At 41.6% G+C, this 22,465-nt stretch overlaps 1 protein-coding gene across 6 annotated transcripts in view; it reads left to right on the top strand.

Moving 5' to 3' along the window:
• LOC126271869 (neuronal acetylcholine receptor subunit alpha-7) overlaps positions 1 to 22,465 on the top strand; it is a 1,066,999-nt gene that overhangs the window by 812,127 nt on the left and 232,407 nt on the right. For all 6 annotated transcript variants that reach the window (XM_049974212.1, XM_049974210.1, XM_049974213.1 and 3 more), the window contains exon 4: positions 4,701 to 4,810. In XM_049974212.1, the coding sequence (XP_049830169.1) occupies positions 4,701 to 4,810 (110 nt within the window). The remainder of the gene's footprint in view (positions 1 to 4,700; positions 4,811 to 22,465) is intronic.

Below are 22,465 nucleotides of genomic sequence, written 5' to 3'. Positions count from 1 at the left end.
TCGGAGCTGACGACCGAAACGGCGACCTGAAACATCACGAATAAACCTGAATATCGCACAACACCCTCACTGCCAAATAAGGAGCCGAGAATAATACATTGCAGGGCAGGAGGAGCGTCAGGCGCTGACTGACACCTGTCCACTAGCACCTGAAGGTCAAGCCGACCACTCCTCCGCCGGCGATCCGCGGTAATTACGTCTCTAGTGGTCCCAGTGGAGAATGCAGCCGCAAAACTGCAGGCAGCCAAAGTCAATTACCGGCGGTGACGGCGGCGGCGGCGCACCGCGGATCTGTATCAAAGCTGCGCGGTGCGGCGTTTGCGGCACAGGCGCGCCTTGTAATTAAGCAGCGGACAAAGACACCGCTAATGAAGGCGTCGGAGCAGGCGCAGACGTCGGCGCCGTGGCGGCAGTGGCGGCGGCGCCGGCGGCGAAGGTCGGCGCGTGCCGCTCTGGACCGCCGCACCCAGCGGCCTCCGAGTCGCGCCGCGGGAGCTGAGCACACCCCGAGCTGCTGCTGCATCCGCGGCGACTGCGATCTCTCCGTCCATCTTAACAGGCACTCAGTGTTCCGTTTCAGGAGAGAGATCCAGAGGACTGTAGACAGCGGAGCACAGTTTCATTTCGTTTATCATTACTTCCGAAAAAGGCTTCCACGTCCTCATCTAATTAACAAAGTACCTGATTAATATTTCAAAAAAAAGGTACGATTGTGGTCTCAAGATTTCTTTGCACACAACCTAAACACGTCAGCGTCCTATGAGGAGGTCACGGTGAGACTAAACTACACTACTGGCCATTAAAATTGCTACACCACGAAGAAATGCAGATGATAAACGGGTATTCATTGGACAAATATATTATACTAGAACTGACATGTGATTACATTTTCACGCAATTTGAGTGCATAGATCCTGAGAAATCAGTACCCAGAACAACCACCTCTGGCCGTAATAACGGCCTTGATCAGCTTGGACATTGAGGCAAACAGAGCTTGGATGGTGTGTACAGGTATAGCTACCCATGCAGCTTCAACACCATACCACAGTTCATCAACAGTAGTGACTGGCGTATTGTGACGAGCCAGTTGCTCGGCCACCATTGACCAAACGTTTTCAGTTGGTGAGAGATGTGGAGAATATGCTGGCCAGGGCAGCAGTCGAACATTTTCTGTATCCAGAAAGGCCCGTACAGGACCTGCAACATGCGGTCGTGCATTATCCTGCTGAAATTTCTGGTTTCGCAGGGATCGAATGAAGGGTAGAGCCACGGGTCGTAACACATCTGAAATGTAACGTTCACTGTTCAAAGTGCCGTCAATGCGAACAAGAGGTAACCGAGACGTGTAACCAATGGCACCCCATACCATCACGTCGGGTAATACGATGACGAATACACGCGATGTCGCCAAACACGGATGCGACCATCATGATGCTGTAAGACAGCTACGTAACCATAGACGACAACTATACACACTCCAATCGTGCTAACCTCCGTGTAAAGCCTGGTGAAGTGTGTCGCCACCTTTGCATCGCTAAAGGCCTTGCAGATATTTTGTATAAATTAACTGGGTTACTGGAAACTTTGATGCAATTGCATCAGAGTGCAGGACCTCACATGGATAGGCAAGTCACTGCTGACATCGCGAAATCTGGACGAGAAGTACCGCCTTACCCGTCACACTTATCGTCATTAAACTATCGTCCCCTCAAACCACTAATGATTCTCATTGGGATCCCCGCTTTGAACGTGTGGAGGAAATGAAAAATGCAATCCGCCAATTGATTAACTGCAGTGCAAATTTCATTTCTTTTTCTTGCGATAAAAGGAAATTACTCCCGGACAGAAACTTTTAAAGCTCCATGCTTAAGGTAAACACTACAAGATAAACGTTTCATTGGGATCATACATTTACGGAGTATACATCTGTTCTAAACAAAGGACAGTAACAATCGAGTCTGTTTTATATCAGTAAAGCACGTGCATGTGGACCATTATAGTCACCAACAGCTGAATACTACTCACTGCTTCCGTTATGTGAATTAATTCAGCTAAGCATTCGTGATCAGCAACGATTATCACCCTGGAATAACTCGAATTGAAATAAAAAGTAAACACTCGCATCCTTACAGATTAAGGAACAACGTTTTAGCCAAACACGCACAACAGCACAATCTTTCAATAGCTGCACAGCTTGCATGACACCTAAGTACATAGCTATTTTACAGTAGAAACTATGTCGCAACAACACTTCCTCCCACCTCGCTCTACCTACGTACCAAAACCAAACATTTAACGCCCCAAAAATGATACATATTTCCAAATCTGACACATAATGTGTTCCTAATTTAACTTGTTACCTCACTTGTCACTGTTTCGCAGATACTAGAAATCTGCGATGCTAGATAATTATTATGTAGCGACAAAGAATAGTTTAAAATATGACATACTGAGTCAAATTAAATAAACATTTCAACCTGTCACACCGTTACCACATCAATAAATGCTATGGTCACACATAGCCTTACAGCGTAAATCACATAACTGATTCACTTCAGTCTGCATAATGCTTAAAGCGAGGACTTCTTTAAACACTCCACATGAAATCTGACAACGATCAAAAATTAAATGTGTCATTACTCACTAATTCTGTAGTATAAACATCCATCACTAGCAACCAAGGAGATGTTCACGTGGAAGCTACAACGACAGAGTCAAATGGAATGAACCATCTCCAAACACTCCTGCATGAAATGTGTTGCCATTGTTACTTGCCTGTTTCTTCACCACCAAGTCGTCAGTCGCTGCCGTGTGTGTGACACTTCTTAAAACTCACTCTGTAACCTTCCTCAACTTACTCATCTTTAAAAAAAAACCATAAATACCGATATGCTCTTGTTCTGCTGTGGTCCTCAAGGATGGAATCGAGTAACGCCGGGAGAGCGATACATGCATTAGTTTACTGCGTACTTCGTAAATGTTGCTTAATAACTTCACTTTAAATTTAATATAATATACATTTCTTTATTTCATTAATAGCTGTCCGGTGCAATGAGCTGTCGTAATTGCATTAGTGGTGATAACGACGCAATATACAGGCGGACGAATCAGTCTTCGGTTTGTGGCGAAGAGCTCGTTCACCGCAAGCTTCGTCGCCAGTCAAATCTTCGTGCTGGACAAGGACTCAAAACACGGATAATTACATTTCTCATATACGTGTCTACTACGAAAGCTATACTAGCAAGGTTCATGACTGACACAAAGTATGTCTTCGATTGCTGTCAAGATACTATTTACCATTTCACCGCCTCTTTCCGCCAAGGTTTGCTCCCGCGTAGTTACGTAGTAGAGTACTTGTGGAGTTTGAAAGCTTAATAGCACTATTACCAGATAAACTCTTCATGTCAGTTCACGAGGCGCATTAGGACAGCTTAATTTAAATGCAATGTCTGTGAATGACCGAGATCTTGTTCATTGTCCAGGTCCCGTACACGTAGTTTCAAGATTTGTTACACTCATTACCAATGTGAGTTAGTGTAACAGTGCGTAACAAGCAAATGTTGTATGGAACACGTTTCTTACAAGCAAAGTGAGGAGACACGTTACGTACTCGTCATAGGACTGTACAGTGACAACCAAATCATCATTTATAAATATAAATTTGTAATAAATAACAAATTATAAATAACTGTTGAGAATATTTACTAAGGTGTAGTTTTAACTCGCTATCGCTTAAGAGCTGACAGTGGACTGGGTGATGTCTTCGCTTACTATTTGCGTACCAGTGTGAGAACTCCTCGGTCTTCGGCAAAACAAGACTAGATTATTAAATTAACTATAATAAATGGAAAAATTAAATTATCAACTAAAATAATGAAAACGAAATTAAATATTTTAATAAATGAAAAATAAATTGCTTCTCTTATTTATCTGCTCCAACCTGCATGAAGTTTTACTTCTTACTGCTATTTTCATTTCTTACTTTCTTTTTTTAATTTCTAATGTCTTTTCACTTCTATATTCTACATATGCATGACGTTAGACATTTACTCTTGTAGTTTGAACTTATTTTGTGCTCGTTAGCAAATTTGCACTCTTATCTAGCATTTCACTACGTAAATAAATTTAATACGTAGAGTTCGAAGTAACATTTCACGAATATCTTGTGAATTTTTATCGGTAGTAAAGTATATCGAAATGTCACAGTATCTGTAGAGTTACGTGTTAAGTGTAGTAGAATTAAATTTTAATTTTTTGTACTTGAGACACAAATAAAATTCAACTTTCAACGCATGCAGTACTGTGACTAGGAGTTCTGTGCACTTCAGTATATACTCTGTATTGTTATTTATCTGCGGTAAAACGATCTTCTGTATATTTGATTAAGGATAACGATAATATTTTCAAATTTGAGAAATAGCTACTACTGAAATTCCATGAAATTAAAAAGAAAATAATAGAAAAAATACGAAGATGTTGTTGCCTTTATTTCGATTGTCTTTATTTCCATATCTTATTGCGGATGACTATAATTTTCAATTGTTTCTATCACTTTCAGTTTTAATCAGAAAGAATACTAGACATACAGTCGTTGCAAAAAGGGAGAGTGTGCTTAGACTTGTGCCCTGGTGTAGGAGTGTACCGCTTTGTTTGGCTTGCACGCGCGTTTGTATGTGTGTGTGTGCTCTGTGGCGTTACAGGAGTGGGTGGACTACAACCTGCGCTGGAACGAGTCGGAGTACGGCGGCGTCAAGGACCTCAGGATAACACCCAACAAGATATGGCGGCCTGACATCCTCATGTACAACAGGTAAACTCGACCATCCGAGCCTCTGCCACAAGCCAGTTGGTGGAGGTTCTATCATTTCACCTGACCTCCTTTCATAAGGCTTAATGTTAAGTTCACACTTTCCACACAGATATCCCACAACCAAACTAAAAGCACAGAATGTCTTAATGTCACGAAATCATGTGAATTTGTTAGATAAAGGCTAAACAATGAAAAGAAAAATTTTGCAGAGTATTCACACGAATTGGTTTTTTTATCGACAAAGGATATGACCTCCAGCATACTAACAGTACTTATTGACCTAAATAACCAGCATCCTATACACATCGGTTCTCTTTGCATTCATAAGAAAGTGAAGAAGTTCAATCAAATTGACCTGAATAGAATCAATACTAAATCATCTCTTATGTAATTTTAAATTAGTCTCCACTGCTAACAGTACTCAACATATGAAAAAATGACAATGTGTCAATTCGTTGCTTATTCAATCTTACAGGTGTCAGATTTATTTGATTACGGCGTCTCAGTATGACAAGCAACTACAAACCATCCACAGAGGAGATGGTGAAATGGACTCGCATTCGGGAGGACGATGATTTAAGCCCGCGTCCAATCATCCACATTTAGATTTTCCGTGATTTCCCTAAATCACTTTAGGCAAATGCCAGGATGTTTCCTTTGAAAGGGCACTGCCGATTTCCTTCCCCATCCCTGACACAATCCAAGCTTGTCTTCCGACTCTAATGACCTGATGTCGCCGGGACGATAACCCAATCTTCCTTCCTTCGTTCTATAAATCAGCGATCAATAAAGGCTGACAGGTCACATGAAACGCATTGTAACAAACAATTACATTGCACTACTTTTGAAATTTCGTTAATAGTGTTAAGTTTGTTCCGATGCAATTTGACAAGCTAATACGTAGTAACTTAAATTATTAATTAATAAAAATTTCATTTACTATTGGCCTAACAAATAAAAGTATAAGGTGCATCAGCTGTTAACTACGAAAAGTGCATTTGTCAGTCAGTGAGAACAAACCATTATACGAATGCATGATATGCTGACAGTAGACAACGTCGTTCTTCATATATATCGCTTCCTTCTTTACTTCATTTTTAGAGGATCACATTTTGGCACTTTTGATCGAGTAAGTAGTTTTATACATAGATGCAAATCTTCATTTTATATACAACGTACATAAAAAATGTACACTACTGGCCATTAAAATTGCTACACCAAGAAGAAATGCAGATGATAAACGGGTATTCATTGGACAAATATAATATAATAGAACTGACATGTGATTACATTCTCACTCAATTTGGGTGCATAGATCCTGAGAAATCAGTACCCAGAACAACCACCTCTGGCCGTATTAACGACCTTGAGACGCCTGGGCATTGAGTCAAACAGAGCTTGGATAGCGTGTTCAGGTACAGCTGCCCATGTAGCTTCAACACGATATCACAATTCATCAAGAGTAGTGACTGGCGTGTTGTGACGAGCCAGTCGCTCGGCCACCACTGACCAGACGTTTTCAATTGGTGAGAGATCTGGAGAATGTGCTGGCCAGGGCAGCAGTCGAACATTTTCTGTATCCAGAAAGGCCCGTACAGGACCTGCAACATGCAGTCGTGCATTATCCTGCTGAAATGTAGGGTTTCGCATGGATCGAATGAAGGGTAGAGCCACGAGTCGAACACATATAAAATGTAACGTCCACTGTTCAAAGTGCCGTCAGTGCGAACAAGTGGTGACCGAGAAATGTAACCAATGGCGCCCCATACCATCACGCCGGATGATACGCCAGTATGGCGATGACGAATACACGCTTCCGATGTGCGTTCACCGCGATGTCGCCAAACACTGATGCGATCATCATGATGCTGTAAACAGAACCTGGATTCATCCGAAAAAATCACGTTTTGCCATTCGTGCACCTGGGTTCGTCGTTGAGTACAGCATCGTAGTCGCTCCTGTCTGTGATGCAGCGTCAAGGGTAACCGAAGCCATGGTCTCCGAGCTGATAGTCCATGCTGCTGCAAACGTCATCGTGCAGATGGTTGTCGTCTTGCAAAGGTCCCCATCTGTTGACTCAGGGATCGAGACGTGGCTGCAAGATCCGTTACAGCCATGCGCATAAGATGCCTGTCATCTCGACTTCTAGTGATACGAGGCCGTTGAGATCCAGCACGGCGTTCCGTATTACCCTCCTGAACCCATCGATTATATATTCTGATAACAGTCATTGGATCTCGACTAACACGAGCAGCATGCCGCAATACGATAAACCGTAATCGCGACAGGCTACAATCCGACCTTTATCAAAGTCGGAATCGTGATGGTACGCATTTCTCCTCCTTACACGAGGCATCACAACAACATTTCACCAGGCAACGTCGGTGAACTGCTGTTTGTGTATGAGAAATCAGTTGGAAACTTTCCTCATTTCAGCACGTTGTAGGCGCCAATCTTGTGTGAATGCTCTGAAAAGCTAATCATTTCAATATCACAGCATCTTCCTCCTCTCGATTAAATTTCGCGTATGTGGCACATCATCTTCGTGGTGTAGCTATTTTAATGGCCAGTAGTGTAGATACAAAGTACGCTGTCAGGTTCTCGCGTACAACCGTACCATGAACTAGTGTTAACTTTTCATTGAGGCAGCCTGCTATAAATAAAATAAACTGTGGCTCGCAGGTGGCGCGCGTAAAATACGCTTATTCACGCTAAACTCTAACATAATTTTAGGCATACAGTCATTTCACACACTGTCAAAAAAAGGCGTATTACTTTTTCGAAACACAGTACTTGTCTACCGCTGCGACGTGTGATTCTGAAATGTAGTTCAAAGGTGCCTACAACCTTCCCCTGTATACATGTGAAGGAGAGGTAGCCTGTGACTCAGCGACGCTTCAAACATCAAGGCATGCGAAACAAAGGTCACATCTCAGAAGTGCATGTGAGTTACGGAGTGGGTTGATCATGTCACATTGGCACCAAATTTCACCCTACTTCTGCCCAACGCCATCGTGGACGTGACACACTATGGGAAGGTCGTCACATTCCCTCTTACCCACATTTCACCCCTCCTTTTGACACTTCTGTGATGGTGGAGGTCAGAACCGCGACACCGAGCGTTGAAGTCACGCGGTTTTCTTATGGTTTGACGAGGTCATTTCAGCCACGCTGCCATTCAGAGTCGGTGGAAAACCACTCAGTAGGTGACATAAAGGGCGTCAATGAAACCAAACTTTCCGTTGCAGTGTTGATTCCCGGAATCGACGGTCGGAAACGACAGTTCGCTGTGCGATGAGCAACAGGAAGAGGTTCTTGACAACATTCCATACTGATGACACCCTCGGACGATTCAACCATATTCTAAGAACTTCGAGGGGCTACAATGTAACTGAACGCGATGTTTTCCTCTGATATACAGGGTGGTACCACTAGGGACTGTTCAAAACCCTTTAACGAAATTTAAACACATTCCGAAACAGCAATTCGTGCTAATGCTTTTTGAGCCCTCCTATTTCGCGCGCTCCTGTGGCGTTTTTGGATTAGATTAGATTTACTTTCATTCCAATTGATCCGCAGTGAGGAGGTCCTCCTGGATGTAGAACATGTCAGAAAAACAATAATACATGACATATATTTACAACTGAACCAAATAAGCTAATGTACCTTCCACAGATCCCAAGCAGAATGATCGTCACTTTTTTTAATGAACACTATACGAAAGAATCATTTTACAAACACTCATTTACCAAGATCGCATTAATACACTGAATTTAAAATTTAAAACAAACGTTTTTATTTATTTATAAGGTAATAAACTTATTATATAACTGCGACAATACTTATTTACAATGAACACATTACTGCACTGAAATGGTGCAGAAGTTAGATTGTACTTATACATACATACACAGATACACACACACAAATCAGTTGGTTCTACCGAGAAATTCATCAATGGAGTCAATGGAGTAGGAGTTGGCAACCAATAAATTCTTTAGGCTTCCCTTAAACTGAATTTCAGTTCTTTTGGCGTTTTATGGCTGCTGGCAAGTTATTGAAAATGTGTGTTCCTGAATAATGCACATCTTTTTGTACAAGAGTAAGTGACTTTAAATCCTTGTGAAGATTATTCTTATTTTTAGTATTGATTCCATGAATTGAGCTGTTAGTTTGAAAAGTGATATATTTTAATGACAAATTTCATTAACGAATAAATATATTGGGAAGCAGTAGTTACTATTCCTATATCCCTAAACAGGCTTCTGCGGGATTTTCTTGAGTTCAACCACATATAACTCTTATTGCATGATTTTGTGCCCGGAAAACTTTAGCTTGGCTTGATGAATTACACAAAAAAATATTCCCATGGAAAGGTGCAACGTTGAGTTGTCCGTGGATAAAACGGCAAAGGCTCCTCCACAAGCTCCCCCCCCCCCCCCCCCCCGCCCCACCCCACAATTCCACGAAACACTTGGTTCCACCAAAACACCTTTGCTGAACGTGTTAAAAATGTACCACCCAGAAATTTCTATATCCATTCAGCTGAGTGGTGACCCATGGCTGCTCTAGCGCCTGGTGGCAAGTAACCCCACCTAAGTGGTGTCAAAGGGGTTGCTTGGCTCAGGAGCAAAAGATTATTTTTGTCTCAACAAAATTGTGTAGGTGGCACCGAGGATGTTGCCGAACTTGGAGATCTTAGAGGGATATTTTGCTGTTTTGTTCGCGCACATGTCTGTGTTGCTCCTCTCCTTGGTCACGCCACAGGATTGAGCGAAACAGGAGGACTGACAAAGTATAAACACCCTCTGCTGCTTTGAATCACGTTCAAATACCGGCAAATGGTTTCGAACAGTCCCTACTGGTTTAACACCCAGTATGTCAGAGCAACAACTACTCTCGCACTACACTACAAAGACGTCAGATGACGCACAGTGGGGCTGTTGCCCATTGTACTGCCAATCGTCGTTTTCGACTGCAAAATGTATAGGAATAACCGTCCCGAGGGCCCTTTATGTCACCTGTGAAGGGCTCCTCGTGTCGATTCTCTGCTGCTAACACAGAGTGATTTCAACGTTATATGTCATGGTTCCAACCTCCTTCGCAGAGGCGTCAAAGAAAACGTCAAATATTGGTTAAGAGGGGATTTGACGACTTTCTCATCGTGGGACAGTTTTGCAAAGGCGTTGAGCAGAATTATGGTGAAATTTGCAAATAATGTGCCATCTTGAACACGCCTAATACCTCACAAGAAACTTTGGTGCTGTGAACTTTGCTTCGCATGTGTTGACACCTGGCTGAAGCATCGGTGACCTCAACGGTGACGTCGTAGGGTACCACCAATCGCACAGGAGGGCGAACCTCAAAGTTTTTACTTCTTCTCCATGAATTTTAATACCTACTCCGAATTTTTCTTTTGTTTCCTTTACTGCTTGCTCAATATACAGATTGAATAACATCGGGGAGAGGCTACAACTCTGTCTCACACCCTTCCCAACCACTGCTTCCCTTTCATGCCCCTCGACTCTTATGACTGCCATCTGGTTTCTGTACAAATTGTAAATACCCTTTCGCTCCCTGTATTTTACCCCTCCCACCTTCAGAATTTGAAAGAGAGTATTCCAGTCAACATTGTCAAAAGCTTTCTCCAAGTCTATTATTTTGCAGCTGTGACTTATTAAACTGATAGTTCGGTAATTTTCACATCTATCAACACCTGCTTTCTTTGGGATTGAAATTATTATATTCTTCCTGAAGTCTGAGGGTATTCCGCCTGTTTCATACATCTTGCTCACCAGATGGTAGAGTTTTTTCAGGACTGGCTCTCCCAAGGCCGTCAGTAGTTCTAATGGAATGTTGTCTACTCCCAGGGCCTTGTTTCGACTCAGGTCTTTCAGTGGTCAGTCAAACTCTTCACGCAGTATCTTATCTCGCATTTCGTCTTCATCTACATCCTCTTCCATTTCCATAATATTGTCCTGAAGTACATCGCCCTTGTATAAACCCTCTATATACTCCTTCCACCTTTCTGCCTTAACTTCTTTGCTTAGAACTGGGTTTCCATCTGAGCTCTTCTCTCCAAACGTCTCTTTAATTTTCCTGTAGGCAGTATCTATCTTACCCCTAGTGAGATAAGCTTCTACATCCTTACATTTTTCTTCTAGCCATCCCTGCTTAGCCATTTTGCACTTCCTGTCGATCTCATTTTTGAGACATTTGTATTCCTTTTTGCCTGCTTCATTTACTGAATTTTTATATTTTCTCCTTGCATCAACTAATTTAATATTTCTTCTGTTACCCAAGGATTTCTAGCAGCCCTCGTCTTTTTACCTACTTTATCCTCTGCTGCCTTCACTACTTCATCCCTCAGAGCTACCCATTCTTCTTCTACTGTGTTTCTTTCCCCCATTCCTGTCAATTGTTCCCTTATGCTCTCCTTGAAACTCTGTACAACCTCTGGTTCTTTCAGCTTATCCAGGTCCCATGTCCTTAAATTCCCACCTTTTTGCAGTTTCTTCAGTTTTAATCTACAGGTCATAACCAATAGATTGTGGTCAGAGTCCACATCTGCCCCTGGAAATGTCCTACAATTTAAAACCTGATTCCTAAATCTCTGTCTTACCATTATACAATCTATCTGATACCTTTTAGTATCTCCAGGATTCTTCCATGTATACAACTTTCTTTTATGATTCTTGAACCAAGTGTTAGCTATGATTAAGTTATTCTCTGTGCAAAATTCTACCAGGCGGCTTCCTCTTTCATTTCTTAGCTCCAATCCATATTCACCCACTATGTTTCCTTCTCTCCCTTTTCCTACTGACGAATTCCAGTCACCCATGACTATTAAATTTTCGTCTCCCTTCACTACCTGAATAATTTCTTTTATCTCATCATACATTTCATCAGTTTCTTCATCATCTGCAGAGCTAGTTTCCATATAAACTTGTACTACTGTAGTAGGCATGGGCTTTGTGTCTATCTTGGCCACAATAATGCGTTCACTGCTGTTTGTAGTAGCTTACGCGCACTCCTATTTTTTATTCATTATTAAAGCTACTCCTGCATTACCCCTGTTTGATTTTGTATTTATAACCCTGTATTCCCCTGACCAAAAGTCTTGCTCCTCCTGCCACCGAACTTCACTAATTCCCACTATATCTAACTTTAACCTATCCATTTCCCTTTTTAAATTTTCTAACCTACCTGCCCGATTAAGGGATCTGACATTCCACGCTCCGATCCGTAGAACGCCAGTTTTCTTTCTCCTGATAACGACGTCCTCCTGAGTAGTCCCCGCCCGGAGATCCGAATAGGGGACTATTTTACCTCCGGAATATTTTACCCAAGAGGACGCCAACATCAATTAATCATACAGTAAAGCTGTATGCCCTCGAGAAAAATTTCGGCTGTAGTTTCCCCTTGATTTCAGCCGTTCGCAGTACCAGCACAGCAAGGCCGTTTCGGTTATTGTTACAAGGCCAGATCAGTCAATCATCCAGACTGTTGCCCCTGCAACTACTGAAAAGGCTGCTGCCCCTCTTCAGGAACCACACGTTTGTCTGGCCTCTCAGCAGATACCCCTCCGTTGTGGTTCCACCTTCGGTACGGCCATCTGTATCGCTGAGGCACGCAAGCCTCTCCACCAACGGCAAGGTCCATGGTTCATGGGGTATGAGGCAGACTATATTAATATAGATAAATTATCGACTGAAAGCTATTAATGAATGTGTTAATAATTATATGTAAATACCTGGCAAGCAAAACAAGTCCTAGAAATACTGTACAGAAAATTGGGACTGAAGTGATGTTTCTGTTAAACTTAGCAGTTTGGGCACTGGAATATGGCTCTACTCGTAAATCAGGCACCGAGAAAATTTGGACTAAGTCGTTTTGCAATTTCATGTTTTTTTTTTTTTTTTTTTTTTTTTTTTTTTTTTTTTTTTTTTTTTTTTTGCTATTGTGATCCACTCGGTATGAAAAGAGGCTGTCATAACGAGAAAACTAAGATTACGTCGCGTTTATGAAATATCAGTCCAGCGTCGTAGAAAACTAGATAACATACTTCTACAACAGTATTTCTGGCAGAAAGAGCAAAATTTAACGCCCACCAACTTTTTAATGAATACCGAGAATTGGATGATACAGATCGTTCGAGACGACATTGCAGCCCGGAAGTTGCAGAGTACAGTTTCTGTCCCCCCATCCCCAGCCCCCTTCCTCTAATGCCCCAAGTCAGAAACACAAGCCACGTCTTTCATATCCATCTGAAGCGACTCTGTCCGCAAATGAGTTTCTCAATTTATCAGCAAGACTCGGGAGTAACGGCGTAAGAAGTCCAGGCCAATAATCGCAGCAAAATAAACACATGTAACACGTAATTCGTTACGGCGGTGCGAGTTTTTATGGGTCGTAAAGGTTGACGACGAATGCCGGCGCCCTTTTAATGGGTCGTATCTCAGAGTTTAGGGCACACCGGGGACGGCTGCGCCAGCCCTGGCTCCGGACGGCCGCCATCAGATAAGCGACGCGGCGGGCGGCGTGTGGGCGGCAGCGGCGGAGGATGTCCACCCGGACTCGCGGACCGGGCAGTTAACGTCTCTTAAGGACTGTCTGTCCGCCCGAAACAGCGTGTTATGTCTTTATACTAAACCGCATGCGTGAAAAGTGAGAGCAGCAGATTTTACCACACACGGTCTCCAAACCAACATCGCAATGTCCTTTCGGAGTACGGCGTGGGTTCAGTAACTACTCGTGTTTGAAGACAGAGGCCTGTGCTTACGCAAGATGACGTTAAGCTCGCACAGAATACGGAGGACCAAGCGCAGTGACCAGTTTTCGTCCAAAGCGCTGCGAGAGTTCATTCATTTGTTCCAAAGGGGAGGCCGATAAATGTTTTCCACATTTCGACTCGTCAGCGAAGACAGAATCGAGGCGCCCACCCCGCAATCTTTCTCAAACGATTTTACAAAAACTATTCAGTAAAAAAATTCATTTTCACTTTCCTGATAGCCTTATATGCAAGGGTCATGATAATGTGCCCACCATTTCGTTAAAGGTCATAGTTATTGTGATATTTGTGCAAAAGCAAGACACTGGGCGAAATTCGGAAAACTGTACAACAAAAAATAGGGGTCGCTATGACTCTGCGTTCGGTGCATATTGCATAATATGTTGTTGGGTATGAAATTTAGCTAACATGTTAAACTGTTCTTTAAATTTGGGCAGAGGTATCGGTCTGTAGAAAATCCCGAGAAAAATTGATCTGATGTAACACATTCGCGATCGCGCCACGCCAGCGATAAAGTCAGTGTGAAATATCCACAACATTTCTCTTATTTCATTTATAGTTTCGGTCATCGAAATGAGCTTCTGACAAATGACAGCACGCAAAGAGGAGAGTATTTCACCATATCGTTATCATATATAACTTCGTTATCTAAGGTGTTATTCCAATAACTACAGACTTTTTTGGTAAGAGAATGTAATTTTGAAGGGCCATCTATAGCTCGTGAAATGAGAAACACTATGGGCTTTAGAACAACGTATGTGAAGACATTACAGGGTTTTTTGTACAGAGGATGTGCTTTTTCATGAGCTACTGACTTTACTTTTCCACAATTCCTCTTTTAATGTACTTAATAAACCACTCATTCAGAATTCGCTCACAACTGTGTCTGCACAACACGTTAGTGAGATGAGACAGTGTAAACTTCACTGTGTTTTGGCAAAAGAAGCAAATATTAACATGGCAGCCAGAGAAATGTGTAGGTTTTACTCAAAATTCGCCGCTCACGATGCTTCTCTGAAAGTCACAAATTGTTAACAAGCCAGCCGAAAATAAGTTGCTGCGTTATCGGAGGAATTATTTGTATACACTAACGAAAGTTGAGATGACAGTAGATCATTTTCAATGGTCACCATGCAAGTGTAGGTGTGGACGCGACTCGCTTCATATTTACAAAAAACGTGAGTGTAGGCTTCAGTTTGGAGCGCCACTTCCCCTCTAGCACTCGGCATTTCCCCTGCAGCGCTCTGAACGAAGCCCCACCAGTGCCACTTCCCCACTGCACATCTAGCGGCCAGACTATTTTGCACACCCTATACCTGCTTCTGTCGCCGATTGTTGAGTCAAAGGAGAAAGAAAAGCACCGACGTTTTGGCAACAAACAAGATGACTGGGACCGACTGACAGCCGTTTTATCATCAGCAAATGACGTCATAGAGAAGCAGTGTGGAAGCCGTTAGTATTGACACAAGGGGGACATGAGAGCAAAGTACCGTTACCCAAGTTGGCAGCAGAGACGCCAGCTGATGACGTCATCAACTGATGTCAGCTGATGACGTCGTACAAGATGGCGGCAATGACGTCAGCTGACGACAAAAGCACTGTTATCCAAGATGGAAGGAAACTGGCATGCTCCCTGGCAGGAAGTTTAAATTTTGTAGGGAAGATAGGCCACTTAGACTATCTCTACTAACTTAACAAAATTGCGGGAAAGAAAGGGCACTTGGGCTACCTCGACTAACCTAAGTCATTCGAGCACCAACTCTTCCATAAAATGGTGGGGAGAGGACTCAGCCTGCGCTGGGCTGCTGGAGAGAGGAGGGTGTCTACTTTATTTATTTTGGAACAATTTATTTAGGGATGGATTTTGAGAGATAGTATATTTATCCCAGTGACGCAGAACACACACATGCCTGGGGTCACGCCACACAGCATACAGACCTGCAAACAACTCGTAAATTACTATGTATAATGCTCTCCAGACCCACTTGCTAATTGTAAACAGCCAAAAATGATGCATTGCACAGCCTACAGACTTGCAATCCACTTGTAAAGTAATGAAATACATTTATGTCCAAAGACCCAAACAACTCGTAAATCCTCGAAATAACAATCCATCTAAAAGACTCTGAAAACATACTTGCTAACTGTCAACTCTCAAAACCATGCACTAGTCTTTATTTAAACAATTTGAGGCACTACAGCCATCCAATGTGATCGCCATGGGGTCAAGAGTCTAACTGACCTGGTACACAGTACTTCCAACATAGGATGCTGTTGTCCATTCCATGACGTAACCCAAGGTGAGCGTCTGGAGGGGAAAATGATTCAGCTTGCATTGCGGTGCTGGAGAGAGGAAGGAAAGTAATTTATTTATTTTGGAACAATTTATTTATGGGTGGATTTTGAGAGATATTATATTTATCACACTGATACAAAACCCACGCTCTGGCAAGCATGGGGTCACACCACAAAGCCTACAGACCTGTAAGCTACTTGTAAATTACCGAAATAGTACACAACAGACACACAAACTACTCCTAATTTACCGTAATAGTTCTAGTACACATCACACAGACATGCAAACTCCTCCTAAATAACGCAGTACACTAATGTGCAGACACAAAATAAACTCGAAAAACTATCCAAATAACGTCTACAGTCCTGCTCGCAAAATAATGCAACAGACATGCAATCAATGTACGCAAGCACTGCCCACTGTCCCCTGTCTGTTGGACCACACAGGAGGCTACCGGCAGCCCCCCCCCCCCCTCCCCCCACTCCCCAAAGTGACGTGGTCGTCAGCTGCCAATCCACGCACAGGTGCCCATTCAAGCCTTCCTAGCATGAGGCGGTGGCATTCCTTTCATACTAGACAACTGCGAACTTCCTCTCGAAATAGCCTATCACCTGGACACAGATGCTAACTCGACTGGACGGGAGTAGAGACCTATTTGCAAAGTGCAGACGCTCCAAGGGTGCATGCACGTCGGCGCCACAACCGGACGCAAGCCAGCATGAGCCATTGCTCTCAAGCCACTGCTGCCTACAGCGAGCAGTCAAAGTTGCCCACTACTGTCCACACCTACACGGAATCATCCTACAAAATTGGTCACATATGTATTTTATGGCTATACTTACAATTAAATGTTATGATTCCAGTTTCAGTTGAATGATATTTGACAATGAGCAAAGTATCAGAAATACATCCTGCTGATGGCTGTGGCTCTGGAAATAGAAATATCTGTACCATTCTTATGACTTGACATTCTCTTCCCTCTGCTATCACAGTATTCCACAGTCATCTGCTTTGCACATGTCAGAACACTAACCCATACTTAACAAGCCTGATCCTCAAGGTGAACCTATCACACATCCCTTACTACTACTAAATATAATACTTTCTTCAATAAATGATTGCCTAAGATACGAAATAATACTGAGAGAAAATCAGTGATGGATGGACATGTCTAAGAAGTTTTTCTTGTGAGTGATACCACTGTCTCTTAGAAAGATAGGCGTAATCTTCTCATACGTTAAAAAACCCGATCACAACAACTATTCTACGTTACTGTCACAAGAGCTCTTGGATCTACAGGTGCACACAAGTAACCATGTTAAAAGCTATACTTGCTTTATAAATCGAGGTACAACATTCTCTGAATGGGATGGTTTTTTGTCTAGACAAATACTAAGACGGTGATCGCTGGAGTGTATATTATCAGACCAGCAATCTGGTTACACATAGCCCATGATGCAACCTTGTCAGAAAATCGCTGGATTTTGAAAGTGATTCGGCTAAGGACGTAGTCTGTCAGCAGTATTTGCGACTCCCTCTCGCTGCCCCAGCTAGATATTTCTGTAGTATTTGTAACGTATTCTGTCTTGATACCATGTCAGAGATACTGTGATATATCCACTGAGTTAAAGGCGATAGATGATAGAGAAGGATCACAAACAGTAGTAGTATATGGAGTGCTGAATGAGGTCATAAGAAAATGTACACTAGCTTTTCAGATATCTGGTGTTACACTATCCGTTAGAAATGATGTCTATGACTTGGAATCAGGTCTTTCCATTCAAGTACATACCTGCGTTGGATTCTATTGACAAATCCTTTAATGATTACAACCACTACTCAATCATAATTCTGGCACTCTCATATCACGAAACAAGTCTTCTTTCTCAAACTTGTCTGCTACAGTAAAATTCCAACCTGGTTTTAGTCAGCCCCTATGCATCTTGCAACTGCTCCTATTTCTACAGCTTTGCACATCTGATCATTCCAATTTAAGTCAGAACTGAGCAGAAGTAGGAGAAATCCATATCCACCACCTTCTACAACGCGTGTAGGAACAGAACAACCTGAATTCATGCAACAGGACCGTGTTTTGACCATTCGGTGGAAATGCGCACATTGTGGTGCGTCTCCAAACCAGATGCAGATACTACAGTCCGAAGCAGATCCATATCCATTCACATCTATCATCCCAAGATGCTATAATCGCTATTCTGTACTATCTAATAGAGAAAAATTACGAACTATAAAAGATACACTAACTTCATACGATATAGAACTCACCTAGGCACCAATGACGTCAGTATCCATAGCTATCATGCATGAGACAAGTGTGAGCATGCCTTGGAGTTATGTGATGTCAGTATAACACTGGAAGAACTCTAACTGTATACCTAAAAATAGAGGAAACATTCACCTGCTCGCTGTAGGCAGTAATGGTATGAGAGTGATGGCTCACGCTGGCTTGCATGCGGCAGTGGCGTCGACATGCATGCGCTCTTGGAGCGTCTGCACTCTGCAAATAGATCTTCACTCCCATCTAGTCGTGTCAGCAACGGTGTCTACGTCATAACTTATTTCGAGAGGAAGTTCTCAGGTGTCACGTATGAAAGGGATGCACCGCCTCATGCTTGAGGGACACAGAAAGGACAGGGGGCAGTGGGGAGTGCTTGCGCATGTAGATTACATGACCGTTGCATTATGTACTATGTGTTATTTGGACAGTTTACAAGTTGACTTCGTGTCTGCAAATCAGTGTACTGCATTATTTAGGAGGAGTTTGCATCTCTGTGTAATGTGTACTGAAATTATTTTGGTAAATTAGGAATTGTTTGTGTGTCTGTGGTGCGCTATTTCGATATTTTACGTTTACAGGTCTGTAGACTGTGTGGCGTGACCCCATCCATCTGAGAGCGTGTGTTTTGTATCAGTGTGATAAATATAATATCTCTCAAAATCCACCCCTAAATAAATGATTCCAAAATAAATAAAGTACACTCCTTCCTCTCCCCAGCACCACAGCACAGGCTGACTCATTTGCCCCTCCAGACAACCATCTTGGTTTACGTCATGGAAAGGAAGACAGTGCCCTCTGGTGGTGGTACTGTGTACTAGGCCAGCTGGATTCCAGACCTGATGGCGAACAAGCTGTTTCCCACCAATTTCCCTCACCCCCCCCCCCCCCCATTTTCTCTCCCCACCATTTTCTAGGAAGAGGTGGCGGTCGATTGACTTAGGTTAGTGAAGGTAGCCCAAGTGCCCTTTCTTTCCTGCCATTATCTTAGGTTAGTAGAGATAACCCAAATGACCTTTCTTCCCTCCAAAATTCAAACTTCCTGCAAGGGGGTGTGGCAGTTTCCCGCCATCTTGGATAAGGGTACTTGCATCATCAGCTGATGTCACAGACGCCATCTTGGATGACGTCATCAACTGACATCATAGCCTCAATCTTGGATGACGTCATTAACTGACGACATCATCACCTGACGTCACGGCCGCCATCTCGTATAACGATACATTGCGCTCATGTCCCCTTGTCCCAATACTGACGTATGGTCAGCACACCACTCACACAGCTTCTCATGTGAGAAGCGCCTCACAGATGGCATCACGAGGTTGGTTGTACCCTATTTCAGTCTTTTTAGTAAGGAAAAATCCTGCCAGTACTGCGAAACGAACCCCGGTAACCTGCATCACAGTCAGCTGCACTGACCACTCAGCTACAGAGGCGAACTCTATTTGAAGGAGCTAAACAAAGCTGGCACTTTTTCATTAATTAGTATCTTAGTGTAAAGCTCCTTTCACGTGAGCGAATTTCTTCTCTCAATCGAATATCCGTGGCAGGTGAGTCTACAGCAATACTCCTTGGTTATTATCTTAAGTCTCACCTGTCTCGAGAGGCCATTTTATTCATTGGTACTGGCAGACTGAATATTTGATCGCCATCGTTGCAGGTTCACGTATAGCTAGGTCTCTGAGTAAGCAATCCATGCTAACAGAAAAGGTGTGTTTCAGAATGCAGCAGTCACTTGAAATAAAAGCATGTTTCCAGTGCCCACAAATCAATATCGGTTCAGAACACAAAGGCATCCTTCTGATAACCACGTGTGAAATACAGCTCATGAGGAATAATCGGTAATTATGGGGAAAAATTTCGTTACTCCTTAGATAATTAGGAGATATGCAAGAAAAATCTCGAAGTGTGAGAAATTAAATAATTTTACATCATCAGTGATTCAAGATTTTGAGACTACACGCACATCGTGTAGTTTTATGTGATTCTCATTTAAATAATTCATTGTAATTAATAGACTTGTATAGCCCATGAAGAATGTCACTCTATCGTCCAACTTCCGACGATAAGGTCTTGAGACTAACCAAACATTATCCAGTTTTGTATGTTGGATGTATTTGCAGAAAAGGTAATAACTTGTATTTTCTTAACTGCTAACTGAAAAATGTGGTACCAGTTTTTGAAAAATCGACAGCTTTGAGTGAGTAATGCGCTTTATTTGCCTCAGACATAAGCTGTTAATACATGTGAAGCAACAGTGAATGTCACGAAAAACGTAAATTAGAAATCTGAAGGAAGCAAGAAATCACTTCTTCTACTTCTCATAGACTATGTAGCAAGCACAACTCTAGTAGGCTCTATGATGGAATAATAACTACAACAAACTGCTAAATCTTCATATTAGGCTAACACAAAAGTGAATGTATGTAGGCAAAACCTTATTAAATGAGATTCCAGAGGCTGTAATAAGTGATTTATAAAGTAATGATTTTAAAAAGCAATGTACACAAATTACAGATTCAGTTTTGGAACAATCTGTGTACATCATTAGAAAAAAATAATTCTATGTTCAACCAGTGTGATGCAAGCATCTAACACGCAATCACCTTTATCGTGTTGAATTAATCTTGATCCAACAGCAACTGACAATGTAAATAATGAAGGGATATTTCAAAAAATGAAAAGACTTTTTCTCACTGTTGAAAAGACAGTAATGATTAACAAGATGAAATGGTTCCTCAGGATTTCTCCTATAGTTATTCTCGTTAACGTTAACTGGAGAATTATTTTTCATGCGACTGTTTAAATCAATTGCAGTCACTGTGCAATATAGTAGATTACAACTGTAATACAAGATTTACAGTGTGCTTTTAAACAAATGCGTATATCACTCTCTTTTAAACACTAAAAGCGTCTGAAAGTTAACTCAAGGCTTTACATTTCTGTACTATAAGGAAATTAACTCAAAAAATCCTTCAGTATCACTGACTATGAAATCTGTAGACCCTACTGTATTAGGCGACGTGTTAAATAAAAATCTACGTAAAGATAGTTAAATCTGGGAATAAAAATTAAGGCAACATTATCACCAAATACGGACACTATGGTTATTATTCAGTTATAACAACCAACCAGTGTGCAAGTTGTTCTCTTAAAATATTAATTTCTCTCCAGGCTTTATTGTATACTTGAGCTGCCTAATGTAAATAACTTGTAGGTCGTTGCCAAACAAATAGCGTGGCCTAAGGGCAAGATAGATAGGTGAAATATTGGATTTTCACATATGAGTGAACTATTCGACATATAAGCAAACCAACAACTTTTCGAGCGCTATTTACTCACATTGGTAAACAATGAGCAGTTTACTGGTGTCTATCCATTTGACATGTTATAAAATTTCATACATAGTGAATGTTTCTGTATCATCGCTATAACTTTGGCCAAGACCTACATTTGATTTAGCAAGTAATTTACTGCAAACAGCATCTAGTTTAGGACTGTCTGGTGAGTGAAATGTAGCGTAGGGCAGAAATAAATTTTTCAAAAGAGTAACTGCGACTGGTTACTGTTTCTGTTAGAATACTTTCCTTTCCCACACACGAAATTCTTTTTAGCGAGAACTGATTCGGGGAAACGTCAAATGCCGCCTAGTCACATAGAAGTTATAAATAACAAACAATTTGCACAGCTTATACACGAAATTTCCAGCCATTTTAATGTCAATAAGTACTGTTATAAACTGAAGGTATACAGTTACATCTCCAAACATTACATTATGAATTATTCAGAAACACATCTATCGTATTAAATGATCATGTTATTTTTTGTCCATTTCACAGTATGTTTGCTGAGTTCACCTATAATGTTTTCCTTTCTTTTTTATTTAGAATACATTTATATTTAAATTCTATTTGTTACACAATAGTAAAACTGATAAAATTATTACGCATATTATTATTAAATAGTAGCTAGCAAATTGGAATGTTGTATGAAAATGTTCGAATTGAAACTTTATAATACTTTTCCATGTTCTGTTCAGTATTTGGGAAATGCATTCAATTATTTTTGAAAGGTGTTTTAACTGTCAGAAAATACTTGTAATTGACAATTTCTCATCAAAATCATTTGCAAATTGACTTGTAATTGGTTTGTGGTACATTACGTTTTAAAAGTTTATTATACATTTCAAAATTTTCACAGAAATGTTGGAAAGAATCTATTTCTTATATAATTAAGTACTAAGCTTTGTTCTTTTATTTTCTGTGTGTAATATCT

The sequence above is a fragment of the Schistocerca gregaria genome, chromosome 5 (genome assembly GCF_023897955.1).
Source record: "Schistocerca gregaria isolate iqSchGreg1 chromosome 5, iqSchGreg1.2, whole genome shotgun sequence".
NCBI classification, from domain to species: Eukaryota; Metazoa; Arthropoda; class Insecta; order Orthoptera; family Acrididae; genus Schistocerca; species Schistocerca gregaria.
This window is presented reverse-complemented; position numbering and strand designations above follow the sequence as displayed.